At 32.1% G+C, this 16,662-nt stretch overlaps 1 protein-coding gene across 1 annotated transcript; it reads left to right on the forward strand.

The window, feature by feature from the left end:
- The first annotated feature begins 11,991 nt into the window (after positions 1-11,991).
- On the forward strand, positions 11,992-13,446 carry LOC123883628 (ethylene-responsive transcription factor 5-like). Its single transcript, XM_045932521.1, has one exon. It carries the CDS (start codon positions 12,147-12,149, stop codon positions 13,044-13,046), a length of 900 nt encoding a protein of 299 aa, XP_045788477.1. The 5' UTR covers positions 11,992-12,146; the 3' UTR covers positions 13,047-13,446.
- Positions 13,447-16,662: the final 3,216 nt, after the last annotated feature.

The following is a 16,662-nucleotide window of genomic DNA, read 5'->3' on the forward strand; positions in this document are numbered from 1 at the left end:
CATATTTTCATTGATGTACCCTCTTGTATCGATTGTATTATTGCTAATGAAATGTCATGAGTTTCCTTCGGTCAAAAAAAATGAAGATAAATATATTTTTTGCAAAGTGTTAATTATGAATTTTGATTAGTTTTAAACAAAATAGTTATATGGTGTAAAATTGTGAAAAGAGATAAGATTCACTTTGAACATATACCTAAAAGACATAAGATTTTAAATAGTTACATCATTCTTGTTAACCAAAAAAACATTGGAAAACAAAGTTAGAACTTATGCCTCATAAAATAAGTTTTTTGAAATTTTTATAAGTTAGAATTTGTCTTGTGTATGATAATTAATTTTAAATTTATATAAGTTCGAAATTCTCCAATAATATTATTTCCAAGCCAAACATGTAATTACTAATTAGTCACTACGTGCCAACTACCAACTCGTGCGGATCACCGCAATCTTTGAGTAATCACTTTTTTTTTTCTCTAAACTTCTATATAAAAATATTATAAAATCTCTAAAAAACAATATTATGCTTGGTTACAATGTAAAATCTGGTTTGATCAAACATTTTTCCACTCACAAATGCCTCAAATGGCTCATATGGATTAGTTTCATTTGAAAAGGAATGTACTTTTAGTTCAATCATCAAATTTTTGGACATCAATTATGCTCATTTGGGACACATGACAACACCTTAAGTAACGGTAGTTTAGATTTATTCAGAACAATTAACTTTTTTATATAGATTAGATTATATGGTACGTATGAAAAATTTAAATTAAATTATTATCCGACTCTATTTATTTTTAAAACCAGTAATAAAAATTAATTATTTTTCAACTAAAGAATATAAATGAACAAATAATTACACATAAATTAATAATAAAATTGTTGGGTCATCATGAGAGAAATTCGAGAGATATAACAGATGGTAAAAACAATCAGGTAAAGAGAGAATTTGACATTATAATTATATCTAAAATATTAAAATCGAGTTTGAGTTTATCGATCTTCTTGTTGTTGTTCAATATTTACTCAATATGGGTTTTCTAATTCACACTTGATACTACCAACTTTTTCCTCAAGTGTGAGTTCATCTATTTGTCTAAACATGCTCATCATCAAACAGAAACATGTTCATGTACATAACTAGCATCGTCGTTATTGCTCCAGCAACGGTACACGTCACATAATCAACATTATCATAAAGATTTTTGATATAAAGAGGCGACCACCTTTAGTCAACCATCGACTCTTTTTTTCATGCACATATACTTGTATTATCGTTGTTGCTCCATGAATGGAACAAGTTGTCTAGGCACTATTATCCGAAAGACTTTCAATATAAAGATTAGGTTATCTTTAATCATCAACAAAACAAGCAATTACATTTACCCAAAGAGATGTTGGGGAGTCTGGAAGACAATGAGGTCAATGCACTAGGATCACAAGAGAGAGACACCACATTTTCACCCAAAATCTTAAGACATTAGGTTAATGAGTCACATCTCTTATAAATTTAATATTCTTCCTATACTCAGTTGATGTGAGATTTAACCACTCACAATTGAAATCGCACAAGAGAACCCAAGGACAATTACATTTACCAAAAAAACATTTCTACACAAACCATTATTGGGTCATAAAGAGAGTCTAAAAATTATCACATTTAATTAATAGCAATCTCACAAAAAAATGTTTGACACCATATATTCATTCAACTTCTTAAGACTTAATTTATGGTTTACATGTTTAAAATTTATTTTTTGATTAAAAAAAAAGTTTAAAATTTATTTTTGTTCATTCAACTTGGGACTTCTAATCATATCATGGTTGTTGAAGATAATCAAGGCCTATTATTTTTAGTGGCCTTTTCTAGACCCTACACCTTTTAAGGTAGGGTTACTATGCTTCTTATAATTATTGAATTCATCCTTTTATATCTCAAAAATAAACAAAGAAAATCGATTCCTCCCTCCTGGCTATGGGTATGCGCAGCCTAATTAAAACAAAATTTTGCGGCCAAAAGCCTCCAAATTTGTAGTGATCGAGAGGCCGCAAATGTCTATCATCAATAATAAAATAGGGATAAAATAGTGGTAGCTCAGTTATACAATTCAAATTATTAGCAAAGTAGCATTCAAACATAATAATTCTATTACTTTAATAAAAAAATATTTTGCTTCACAATGACTATTGAGAATGCCTTGAAATCTCGGTCACACAAAGCCAGAAAACATGTTCATGAGCTGTGGCCTGCGCCAGGCGCAGCCACCTCTGCGCTAGGCGCAATTGTTTTGCAAAACAAAGGCAATTCTTTATGGCTGGTGCGCTAGGCGCAGGTGCGGTGCCAGCAAGATCAGTTTTGCTGATTTTGTGGAAAAATTAGTTTCTTTTGACTTAGATTTGATTTATTTGAAAGAAGATTTGTTTAAAATAAAAAGGCATATATTTTTCTATAAATAAGAATCACTTTATTCATAGAAAAATAAGAGTGAAATGAACAATAAGGATTTGCCAACATCAAAGGCTAGGGTTTTAGAGAGAGAACAAAAGGGTTTTCTTTTGGTATAATTCTAGGGCAAAGGGTTATTGTTTGTTCTTCACCTTGGGTAGACTAGGTCAAATTGAGTCTCTTGGCCACGGAAGAGATTCGGGTTTTTGGGTAGAATTAGGATTAATTCGTGTAACCCAATTGAGAATTTCTTGTAAAGTGACTCTATTGATTCTAGTGGAGCGGAGGGCTGCTCTCTCCCAGAATAGGTTATTTTAACCGAACTAGGTAAACAAAAATTTGTGTCTCTTCTCTTTTATTTGTTTACTTGCTCTTTGGATTATTATTATCATCATCTCTATCTACTTCATATATTGGTTGCTTAATTAATTTGCTCCACACATCAAGTTTCGTATTGGTGTGATTTTATTAACGAATTCACAGCAATGACATAAGTCATTGCTTAGACATAATATCAAGAGTATAATTTTCATGTGACATAAAACAAGTAAATATTGATTTTTAAATTATATATATAAAAAAAAAAAGATAGTGAAGATTGTAAGATAGATTCATAATATGGCTTCTTATAAAGTGATTATATTTCACAAATGTCAATTTCTTTTAAATTTTGATAGGAATTATTGGGAAAAAAACAATATTTAATTGTTGCGAGTTCGTTTATAAAATCACACCAATACGAAACTTGATGTGTGGAGTAATTGAGTCAAACAACCAATATATGAAGTAGATAGAGATGATGATGATAATAATCCAAAAGCAAGTAAACAAATAAAAGAGAAGAGACACAAAGCTTTGTTTACCCAGTTTGGTTAAAATAACCTAGTCTGGGGGAGAGAGCAGCTCTCCGTTTCACTAGAATCAAATAAGTCACTTACAAGCAATTCCCAAATTGGGTTACAAGAATTAGCAAACCCTAGCTCTACTCAAATCCCAAATTCTTTCCCGTGATGAAGAAACTCAATTTGACCTAGTCTACCCAAGGTGAACAAAGCCAACAATAAACTTTTGCCCTAGAATTATACCAAAAGAAAACCCCTTTGTTCTCTCCCTAAAACCCTAGCCTTTGATGGTGACAAATCCTTATTGTTCCTTTCACTCTTCACACTTTTCTATGAATAAAGTGATCCCTATTTATAGAAAAATATATGTCAAAAAACTAGTAACAAATTTATTTTAAAATAAAACAAATTCAAGTCAGAGTACCCTCCAAGAAAAGATTTTTTTCACAAAAAACAACAAATCAAATCTGTCAACCCGTATTGGCGCATCATGCGCCCGTTCCTGCGCATCATGCGCAAAAGGTAGTGGCTGCCTTGTGTTCTGCGCATCATGCGCTGCTTCCTGCGCCTCATACAAATCTATTTTAAAATAAAACAAATCCAAGTCAGAGTGTCCTCCAAGAAAAGATTTTTTTCACAAAAAATCAACAAATCAAATCTGTCAACCCGTACTGGCGCCTCATGCGCCCGTTCCTGCGCATCATGCGTAAAAGGTAGTGGTTGCCTTGTGTTCTGCGCATCATGCGCTGCTTCCTGCGCCTCATGCGCAACTGGCAGAATCAAAGGTCCTCTTGAGAAAAACGTCTGACTTCTTGTTACCGAGATTTCAAAGCATATCCAACAATTCTCCACCCTGCCTTTAAATCGATGGTGATCCCATCAACCACTGTGCTGCTCTCTCCATCTTAAACCTATATTCAAGATCACCGGCCAAGTCCAAGTCCCACTTAAACCTTAACCTAGGCACCATCCTCTACTTGCTTCCCACAAGCTGTACCTCACCTTCATCCCTCGGAATGCCTTCCGCCCTCATGAATATCTTGTCTCCCACTACCATATGATGTTTGGTAGCACCCACAAGATTCATCGCACCCTCTTCAGCCCCCGTAGTAGCTAAGTCCGTCCTCCTGAAGAAACGCGTGTTCCCCACTATCATCAACGTTTTAGATAGCCCAACAAGCTTCACCATCCTTCAACCCCCGGAATACCTTCCGTCCTCTCGAAGTATTACTTGGCTCCGAACCCACCCTGGAATTTTAGACGGTTCCACAAGCTGCAACATCAAACTCCCCTTGCATCCAACTACCTCTAGCAGTCCTACAAGTTTCCTAGTTTGATCATTGTTGCTTTCAACTGCCTCCCCGAAGATCCTCTCAAGATCTTGCACTTCTTCAGCTACCATTGAAACATAACCCACAAGGTCTCCATGGTCATCCCCTTTGGTTCAACAATACCACCCTCCTCCCTATCTCCAATTAGATAACCAAGAGCTAATGTCGATTGTCTACCACTATTGGAAGACTCCACCTCAAATTGAGTTTCCACCAAAGTATACCCACCATGATCTCCACCTTGTAATAAGCAAGACCTCTTCAACTCCTCTAAAACAGCCACCCCGAAATCCCCTAACTCTCCACCGTCACGAGCATCACCACTAGACACCACTAGTGCCTCTCCATTCTCATTGACCCTAAATCACCCCTCTCTAGTAGATTTTAGGCCTAAATTGACCCTAAATCACCCCTCTAGTAGAACAAGAAGAAGAGAAAAAGTGGTGACGGCTAGGGTTAGAGGAGGAGGAGAAAGAGGAGAACGCTAGAGTACCTCTCGCTTTTCAGATGGAAATAAAAAATTCTAGCACTAGAGTACCTCTCACTTTTCTAAATTTCCTCTCCAAATTGTGGATTATTTTAAAAATAAAAACCAAACCTCAAAGTCACTATAACTAATTAATGATACCTCATGGATTGAACTTAAACCCAACAAATTAAATGATACCTCATGGACACCAATGAAATGAAATCCACTATATACTATCAAAACTGAAAAACAATATCAACATAAACCTGAATATGGCACCATTTATTTTTGAAACGAAAGAAAATTAATAATTAGTTGTTAATGTTAGTATTTTTTTCTTTTTATTTAAGACTTGAACTCGGGTTCTTTTATACCTTAACATTTTTAGCCCTTAGTTCAAATTAGTTGAGCTACTCACTCCACACAAATATCGCACTATTGACTAAACAACTGAACTTCTATGGTTACAACAAATTATATTTTTTGCGTTAAGCTTATGATTTATAAGGGGAGAGGTCCTAGTAATCTAGAGTTGGGCCGCAAGGTAAGTAAATTTGGCCAATAAATTGTTCCATCCAGAAATTGAACTCGAACTCTCCTCAAACTGTCCTTTGGTGAAGCTCATTAACCAATTATTTTTAAAACAATACAAGAAAATAGCTTTATAGAGTCAGCAGAAAATTGGACGCTAAGGGGCAAAATGTGGACACAAAAGCACTTTAGCGTCAAAATTAGCGTCCAATAATTTAAGACAGAAAAAGCTTTGCGCTAAACACTAGCGTCCATGTTGACGCTAATTAGTGTTTACTGTAATGGACGCTAAAATTGAAGCTAAAATGTATCAATTTTGATTCTAAATAATTAAAAAAAAATTCTATCTTATTCTAAATAGGTGATGCATTTAAAAAGATATGGTTGAGTAGGCTACCAACAAGAGTAAACTTGTTCGTTCTTGACAGATTCAATCGGGTGTTCATAATCTGGCACATATAGGAATACTACAACATGGGATGACGATGTCATGTGTTTATTGTGACGGTGTTTTGGAATCAAAAAATCACTTATTTGTTATATGCCCAATTGCAAGGGAATTGTGGAATGGTATCCATAGTTGATTTGGTGTGACCACTGTGTTGCAAAACTCCATTCTTGCATTCTTTCAAAGTTTCCTTGCACCTATGAATCATGGAAAGAAGTATCAAAAGAGTGTGTTGTTAGTTTGGCATGCGGTGGTTTGGACCCTATGCATGGTGCACCCGAAATGAGAGTACCGTTTTGGAGAAAGTCAAGACAATAGATGAAATAGTATAGAAGGGTGAAATATCAATCTTGGAAGTTGTTGTTAGCTAGAAAGAAAAATGCTCTCTGTTTATTATATGAGTGGGGTGTTGATCCGTTGGATTGTATAGCTAGGAAATGAGTAGGGGAACTTTTTTTGTGGCTAGATATTAAAAGACTATGTCTAGCTTGTATCTCTATTTTTAGGGTTAAGTACTAAATGTATCTTACCTACTTCTGTGAGTTGAGTACTATATGTATACATAATCTACTATATGCTCTTACATTGCTAAAAATAACTAGAAATATGAAAAATTGAACACATAATAACTCCAACTTATCCATAAAATTCATCCAAAGGTCTAACATATGTGTAGTCACAAATTAAACTAACAACTGCAGTGAATAGGTTTAAAGTTGTTCGGTCTAGATTAGATGGTCCAAATAATAATCTTAAAATTTTATATCAAATAAGAATTAAAAAATGGTATAATGTTTCTAAAATATTGATTACAGTTGACAACGTACGTATGTCGTCGCTAAAATATTGATATATGCAATTAATAGCGACGACACCTAATAAATTCCTTATTTTTGCGTCCAGGTTAGGTAGCATGATATCATGTACATCAAGTCTTAGTTCTATCTTTCAGCTTCAGGAATAGTAGTTCTCTACCTATGAGGAATTTTCTCCTATACAAAATTAAATTGATTGATGCATAAATATGTCTATCCTCTCAGCTTAATTTAATTAAGTGACAATTTCAAACTTCAGTATGTTTTCAAAGTGTTAACTAATTAAAATTGAGAAAAAACTAAATGTCACGTACCCTCCAATATTCTATATGACGAGTTATAGATCAACTAGAGAAAGAAATTCGAGAATCATATATACGATAATGATTAATGAAGACATAGTCGACACCAAATTTACGTTGGTTAGAATAATTAAGATTTAAACCCAATTATATGAACTGCTCTTTTAACGTGTTCAAGATTGGGCAAGAAAGAACTTAGTTTTTTTTTTTTTTTAAAGAACTTAGTTATACACTACTATACCAGTAGATCTCTTTAATTGTTACTCATTCGGGGTCACTATATAATTGTAAGAAAGGAAAAAAAATATTAATCACTGTTATAAACAAAAATTATTTTTTATGATTCATTTAGTTAAAAATATTTTATGCAAATGAGAAGTGAGTATGTTCATTAAATATAAAAATTGACATTCTTAATTATTGAGTCACTTCTCTATTGAGTCCAATACCAACAAGGGGCAACTCGAGTTTTTACCTAAGAACCATGATCTCTAAAAAAAAAAATTACCTTATTCATCAAACTTTCGACCAAAAAAAAATAAAATTTAATCATTAGGAATATAAAATTTCATAAACGAATGAGCCAACTAATATCATCTAGTGGTGGCCCATAATAGCTACAAATATACATAGAATAGTATTAGAGTGGTTGAGTTTGGGACTGACCCGAAGAAGCAAACAAATATGGATGACTTGAGAATCAACCCCCCATTGACTCCTTCACCACCTTTCATTTATTTCAAAATTGAAATACTCCTAGAAAGTATCACAAACCAAAGTTCAATAGTTAATTAATGATGATAACTGATATTTTGGCAAAAAAAAATTGACATCGTATAATTGATGCCGTCTAAAATACGTACACTTAACAATTCATATATATAAATCGATAATATTGATATGTTAGGTTATACGTCTTCACCTGTGTTTTTTGATAACCTGTGTTTGAATTCAGAATTTTACGGTTGAATGTGCGGAAATTACAGTAGTGTTTTTTATTTCTTCCAAAAAATTACACCCAACAATTTCAATAATTCCGACCAGAGAAAAAATTAATAGTTGGTGATAAATTATTCTAGTAATATCTTTCATAATGTTTCCCTTAATTAACAGTATAATTAAGGGCTGATCAATCCAAAGAATGCCAAAACAAAAAAGCTTATGATTTCATTAAAATAATAAAGTATTGCCGAGTCTTAAAATAAATAAGAATAAAGTACAATTTGTATATTACTCCATATATGATCATCAAGGAGGACAATAGATTCTCAACCTTTATGATTTTTTGTTTTGTGCTTTACATTTTATTCTAGGCAAAATTACACTACAGGTCCTTTATCTTATTTTTTTGTAACACTTTGGTCCTTTATCTTTTTTCTGTAACAATTTGGTCCTTTGTCTTTTTTTTTTCGTAACACTTTGATCCTTATCTTATTTATTTATAAAAAATAAAGGACCAAAGTGTTACCATTAAAAAAATATAAAGGACCAAACTGTTACAAAAAAGGGGACTAAAATGTTACAAATAAAAAAAATAAAGGAATAAAGTGTTACAAATAAAAGATAAAGGATCAAAGTGTTACAAAAAAAAGATAAAGGACCAAAGTGTTACAAAAAAATAAGATAAAGGACCTGTAGTGTAATTTTGCCTTTATTCTATGGAACATATGTCTTGGCATGCATGAGTAAAAAAGGCATCTCAGTGACTTGAAAAGTGTAAGTGTTGTAGTCTCGATTATCAAGTGATGTACGTGGAACTATTTGGTGTATTCAGAACAGTAGCCCACAGTCAAGGCAAAGGGGATAAAGGGTGTCTCGACCCACAAGCATGTGTTGGTTTGTTTCCCACATACGTCGCCAATGTTTCAATTCAAACTCAAATTCACATCTCTAAGAGATTGTCCGCTTTGAGGCTAACTCGTCGCAATTTTGTCCTTTATAGAAAAGATGTCTCAGTGGTTTGAAAGGTGTGGGTGTTGTATATAAACTATATAAACTACCATTAGTCTCGATTATCAAGCGATGTGAGACTATTTGGTGTATCCAGAATGATAATAAAAAGAAAGTTACAATTAAAATTTAGTGGAATAATTAGGAGGAAATAAACTATGAATTAATATTAAAAAAAGACATCTATTGCATTATTAACTTTGATACATATTTTAAAGCTTGGAAGTTGGAATGTATAGCCGGCTGACACAGAAGAGCAAATAATAGAATGCAATTTATTAGAAGAAGAAGACGAAGTCAATTTACAAAAGAAACAAGGAATCAACGTTGGTGGAGCCATTGCAGTGCTGTCTGAGGGACCTTATGTTCGTTTGATAATGATCAGTTATAAATCATTGTCAAGCATTTAAGTCTTGTAATTATCTTCCAAAATAACGTTCGTTTTATTTTACTATCTTTGAAGTGTATACTTTGTCAAAACAGTTAGAAGAACTTAGAAATGTTCAGTTATAGAATCCTTCCTTAGTACTGTCAAAGTCTAGGTCTAATTTTTATTTTGTTTGATAAAATTAGTTGTCATGATTGTTTGATTCAAAAGAAACCAAAGTGAAATAAATAAATGGATATAAGTTATTAAATTATTTAAATAGTAAGTTAAAATATAATAACGCTTGTTTGATTTTATTTAATACTAGTATTTACTAGTGCATAATGCACTTGTTAAGTTCCGCAAAATTGATCGATGAAAATAAATGTATTTTATTCAAATTTTGAATTAAATACATCAAGTTTCGTTAACTCGTTTTTGTATATATTTTTATAAAACTCATAATAAGTTGCTTAAAAAAGGACCATAAAGATGTTCATAGGATTTTGAAATCCAACAAATGCATTTAGACCAGAAATGATTTTGATGCAGTTACTATGTCTGGTTATAACCTTACGATTAAAACTGAGTGACTAAGATTAAATTATATATAAAATTAATCAAATTAGTTATATAAATCAGAATCGTTGGATCTTTTTGTGTAGCCACAATCGTCTACTGAGTATAACAGTTACAACAGGCGATCCAAATTTCATTCCAACGCTAGCTAGCCACATATTTACCAAGTGAAGTTTTTACCTCAAGTTTAATTGTCTATGTATTATTAAACTTGTTTTTTCAAAAGATTAATAATGTCATCACTTTGACATCAAAATTTTAACGTGGAAAGAACATCTCTTTTAAATAATGTCATCACTATAAGTAGAATTGTGGCCAAGTTAACCAATTGGCATGACTACGTGTGAATAAGGGTGTGTTTGATCTATTAAAGGGTAAGTACTGGACAGAACAGTACAAGACAGAACAGCACATCACATGAAAGAACAGCACAAAACAAATTTTTGGGATATTGAACATTTTTTTGTCTTATACGATATTTGGTTAATAAAATGGTATTTTGCTATTTTAGACAACTTGTACTACGGACAAAAAGTTGTGTTGTGGTTTAGTGAGGGACAAAAAATTCTGTTTTTGTCCTGTCCATTGCCACCCAGTTTGTCCAGTTCCTGAAACAGTTTTACAATCAAACACAGTACAACTAGAGTTGTCATGTCCAGTCCCTTATTTTTTAGCATATCAAACGGACCTAAGTATTTTCAACGCTGAGATTGCCCAAGACAAGAGCAGAGGACCGTCGCTACTTTCATTTGATTTCTAATAGTTTACCAATAGTTTTTATTTTAATCAAACTTTACAAATAGTTTTGAATATTTGGATTGTGGTCAAACGTTCTCTTCTTCTTTTTTTTTTGTTGGTAACATGTGCACGGATGCTCATTATATTTTAATCCTTGCTTGCTTAGATTAATTATTAAACTTCCTCACTAGTATATACCGAAATAAAAAAAGAACGTCATCTAAGTACGTCAATTTGCTAGGACTTGTCTGCTTAGATTTTCATTTGAGTATTTGTTAGTTTTGAAATCTACCGAAACTTGTAAGTTTTTTTTATTTGAATGATCTCTTCTGTGTCGGTATTGACTTTTTGGAGTCGGACTGCGAGCTGAGACTTATCTATCTAGATTTTCATTTTACCGTTGTCCCATCAACTTTTGGCTCGTGGATATGCTTTTTGGATTCGGATGGACCGATCATTTTTAATTCGAGATCGAGAGTTCGAGTCTAGGGGCATATCTATGGGTCGAGTTGATGTCTTCTTTGATGATCTGAAGGTTGGGAAGTGTCTTTCTAAGAAAGAGATTAAAAATATGGATCTCTATTAGGTGGTATCTGTTTTGATTTTCTTCATCGGTATTCCATTTATATACGACGTTTTTGTTTTATAGTTTGCTAGGAAACACCGACACTCCTCAGGTTAGGCGTGTCCGTATCGGACACGTGCCGGTGTCTGTGTCCAACACCGATACCGACACTTATGCTTACACTAAATTATATTATTTTTTCAAATTTTTATCGATGTCAAAATATCAGTGTCCGTGTCTGTGTCCATACTTCATAGATAGTTTGGCTTTTCAATCTCTATTGGTCTTATATAAAAATCGGTTATTAATAATAATATATTTATCATTCAAAAATAAAGTAACATCAACTTGCTATTAAAAAAAAATTAACGACAACATAAAAAACAAAAAGAAACAGTGAAATGGTTTAACATTAACCAGATACACTTGACATAGACAAAGGTACAAATTTACAAGGATGGTCCCTCATAGAATATTCAAACCGCAAATAAAGAAAAAATAAACAAATTAAGAATTATTCTGAAAATGAAATACGATGCTTCCTACTACCATCCTAATTTCTTCAGTACAAAGTCACACACTCTCATCATTTCAACTTTCACCTTTCTCTTCTCTATATATACCCATTTTTCCACTAAACTTAGACAAACAAAATACACAATCTTATCCTCTCTTTTTTCTTCTCCTAAAATTCTAAAACAACTTATATATATATATACAACTTAATTATTAATTTTCATATTTATCTACAATTACAATCATGGCTAATTATGAAGAAGTTTCAGCTCTTAAAAGAATTAAGTTACATCTTCTAGGTGAATTTTCTCCACTTCCATCTCCTATTTCACAACCCTCCTTAAATTTTGATTTTGATTTTGATTTTCAATTTCAAACGGAACAAATTCAATCTCAATCCGAATCGGAATCAAAATCCATCAATTCCGATTCTTCGATTTCTTTGGATCATTACTTAACTGATCTCTTTCAAACAGAAACACAATTTCCCGTCTTTGAATTTGATTCAAAACCTCAATTAATTGAAACTGAGAGTCCACAACCCTTAATTTCTCAAAGAACCGTAGAGAAAAAGCCTCAACTGAATAGAAAACCGTCGCTGAAAGTTGATTTACCGAAGAAAACAACCGAATGGATCCAATTCGGGAAACCCGAACCGAAACCGGAGGTGATTGTGAAGGCGGAAGTTGTTGAGAAACAACACTACAGAGGAGTTAGACAAAGACCGTGGGGAAAGTTCGCGGCCGAAATCCGTGACCCGAATAAACGCGGGTCAAGGGTTTGGCTTGGAACGTTTGAAACGGCTATTGAAGCTGCTAAAGCTTATGATCGTGCTGCTTTTAAGCTGCGTGGATCTAAAGCGATTCTTAATTTTCCTCTTGAAGTCAACGCGGCGGTGATGGCGGAGACGGAGACTTCCGGTGACAAAAAACGGTGCCGTGAAGAGGAAGAGGTAGTAGAAGTGAAACCGGTGGTGAAAAAAGAAAAAATAACGGAATTTGATGTGAACTATTTTAAAGAGATGCCGCTAACGCCGTCAGCTTTCACTGGGTTTTGGGATAATAATGATGTTAAGGGGATGTTCAACTTTCCACCTTTGTCACCGTTATCTTCCTTTTGTTTGTCACCTCTTGTGGTTGTTTGAAATTTCTATTTTAGGGATGCTTTTATTAAGGTTGTGTTATTTTAGTATCTCGATACACATTGTTGAAATACAATTTGATGTAACATGATTCATCGCTGATTGATGCTGAACTTGGAAGAGCTATGACCGTGGTTTGATTCCCTGCAAATGCCATCAGAGGAAGTAAAACCATTTGGTGTCAAAACTGACCCCGAACCAGATTAAATTAGTGGTGAAAGGCAAAAAAAAATGATTCGAGTCGAAGAGAAAGTAATATAAAACTCAGAACTGTATGAATATACGGTGTTTATGTTAAAATTTGTATTCGAAAGTACTCTTTTGTAATTTCATCCTGAATAGAGATGTGGAATGTAAATTTTATGAAATTATTTAATTTATTTGTCTATTTAAACTTTTTAAATTGTTGATTTAAGTCTTACCATTTTTATTTTTTTTTTGGACAAAGTCTTACCATTGATTTAGATAGATGAGTGTCATTTTAACTTATCAATCATTGATTAAATTTTGTTAACTCTCGCCAAAATTCAAATGATAAATTTTTTTTAGGGATTTTATTAGTATTCTATCTTAAACTCTCAAAGACGTGCACCGAGAGAATAAGGTAAATATGTGTTTTTGAGATATTTGAAAATGGCTATAAACCTCTTTATTTAAAGAGAATAAATAAGAGGTTACTCACTAGTTAAGGAGTTAAGAAATCATGGGAGTTGATGAGGAATTGGATTCAGTGCAGTTGTTAACCATGCAGTCAAGCTGTAATCGATAGCCTATTGATTAAAATTCGACGACATAGATTTTGTATCAGTTTTTATTTTATAAAATAGTAAAACAACTTACTTTAAAAGAAATGGTCATGCTGCTTATGGATGTGATCGATTTGAAGAAGAAGAATGAAACTGCTTCTGAAGGAGCAAGATAATTTCAAAATTGGGTTGTTGTTGCTGCTTGAGGGAGGGAGATGGAATGGAGAGATTAGGGTTGGAGTTTTTTTTTTTTTCTTATCTATTTTCTTTTATTTTTTTAACCTTTTTTTGTTTATTTTTTTAATAGTTAAGTTTATTTTTTAATTTAATTTAATAGAAATTAATGCCACATTATCAATATGTTAAAAATTTAACACCGAGGACTAAAATTGATGGCGGAAAAAGATGTAGAACTTTTTTTACCATAAAAAAATGTAGAGACTATTCTTGACTATAGGGTAAAATGTAGGGACTAAAAACATATTTAATCATTTTTTTATATATTCATGAGGGTTTAAAGCCCGGAAAGAAGGAATATTACAAAGAGATAAATCTTGGAGTACTAATCCCCAAATTGTCTTCTAACATAATATTACTAAGGAAAGGCGGGCAGACATCATAAAAAACAATATCATGCCCAAGCGAACATCCAACATTTGCCAACACGTCTGAGAAATTAATGATCTACAACTCCGGTATAACCACAAAGTAGTCTCATCGACATAAGGCGTACCAAAAATAACTACAAAAATTTACAAAGATTACATGAATAACTAATTAGTTAATGTCCAAACATGCAAACAAACTCGACCACCGACTATGAAAGTTTGTAACTAGATTAATTTTCTTTTTTTTGCCTTTGAAACTCTTTTCATGCATTGTCATCTCAACTCCCACTCAAATTCTTAAGGTATGTGGTGTGGCCATCTCTCTCGTGCCCTTGAAATAATGTTTGTATATTTTATATTTTATTTTGGACTCATTCATTCACTTATTGTTTTTGTCTGCAAGAAAAATTAACGAAATTGAATAGGACAAACCAATCCCAGCAAACAAAGTGCCTGCATCGTGATGCGCAATAACAATAATATTATTAGAACCAATAGTTAGTAGTTAATTATTGACGCTTAACTTTGTATAGAATACCTTAATTCAATCTTCCGTTGGTAGAGAATATCATAATTCGATTTTCTGTAATTGTAATTGGGAGGTGATTAAAACCACTTGATTTCAAAATTGATTTTTAAATCAGATAGACAGTTCGATTAACTGAATACTAATGATGAAAAAAAATATTATCGAAACTCGGCCAAAATTGTTTGGATTTAATTTTTATACATGATAATCCAGTAAAAAGTTACTCCTTGAAGTGACATTATTTTAGCTATAAAACAAAATATTCACCAAAATTTGAGGTGTATGAAGGTTATTGAAAGATTAACATTTATATATGTTTAGATTGTGCAGATTTTTTAATAAAATAATTAGCTGAATTGAAATTTAATATTATCTTCTAAACACTCTTGTTAATTGTTTCTAGCAAAGATATGTTAATGAAAAATAGTTGAAATTACATTTATATTCAAAAATGACAATTATTTAATCGAGAAAATTACATGAACACAGTTCATCTCTTATATTCCAAGCTTATTCTGATACACTAACCTTAAACTTAATCTTTTTCTCGCTCATTTTAACCCTAATTTAATTCAAATAAAATATTAAAAAATACCTCAACAAGAATCGAAACCACGACCTTTAAGAATTATTTGGTGCATTTGACAGTAGGCTGAATCAATCAATCTGATATAATTTGGTAACTCACATGTAATAAATATAAAATCAATGTTTAATTTTGTTTAAATAGAAATCAACCCCACTTTTTTTTTATACAACTCCAATTTTTTTTATCTAATACACATTCAATTTCTTTTCATATAACTTTTTTTTTAAATAGAAATAAATTAATTTCTTTCCTCTCATTTTTCCCCATATTTTACATTAATTAATTTTCCATTAGATTCTTGCAGTATTCAGTTCCAAATTAATTTAAATAAGATGCATTGTAGATTTGAATTTGAGTTATATCTATTAATGTCTTCCATTCATTTTATTCATCGTAATCATCTCAAGTTCAACTATTTTCAGTCATACACTTTATTTTTCTTGCAAATTTTGATCATGTCTCAAAAATTAATTGAAACAAATATTGATATTGATTGTTTGAAAGGTGCATTGTTGTCATCCTTTGTTTCTTACACTCCACATAAATTAGATTTTTATATTGTATTTCTTTTTGTGATTTTGTTGTCTCCATTAGTGTTGTTTGATTTTCTATCTTACTACGGTGTTCTTTTGAATTTCCGTTTTGGTGTGATGTTCTTTTGATTTTCCATCTTTGTCCGATATTTCTAGACCATAATAAGAGTTTGTGGATGACATAAAATCTATTGGCGGAAAATAATGGTCTATCATGGGCCAATCTTTTAATGAGTCAATTTTATACTGACCCTAAGTTTGGTTAGATGGTTTAATTTAATGGAGGGATAAATTGGCCAAAGCTAACATGAGAATAAAACATATTGATGTAAATACGATCATTATTGACTTTGCATCTATCAATGTTCATGTGAATTATTTTGTACGAGTATTTGTATATTAAATAAAAGTGTGGCATGCTAACATGTCCCCTTACAAGTTAAGGTTACTTTAAATAGTAATTTTTGTTTACAAAAAATAATTTTTTGACTTCTAAAATTATAAAGTACACAAAGATTTATTTTTATCATCATTTATTTATTTATTTATTTGATTAAGTAGTTTAGTGGCTAGTATTTCACATTTTAAAGTGAATAAGTGGTAGTATCAGGATT

The sequence above is a fragment of the Trifolium pratense genome, linkage group LG5, assembly GCF_020283565.1.
Source record: "Trifolium pratense cultivar HEN17-A07 linkage group LG5, ARS_RC_1.1, whole genome shotgun sequence".
NCBI lineage: Eukaryota > Viridiplantae > Streptophyta > Magnoliopsida > Fabales > Fabaceae > Trifolium > Trifolium pratense.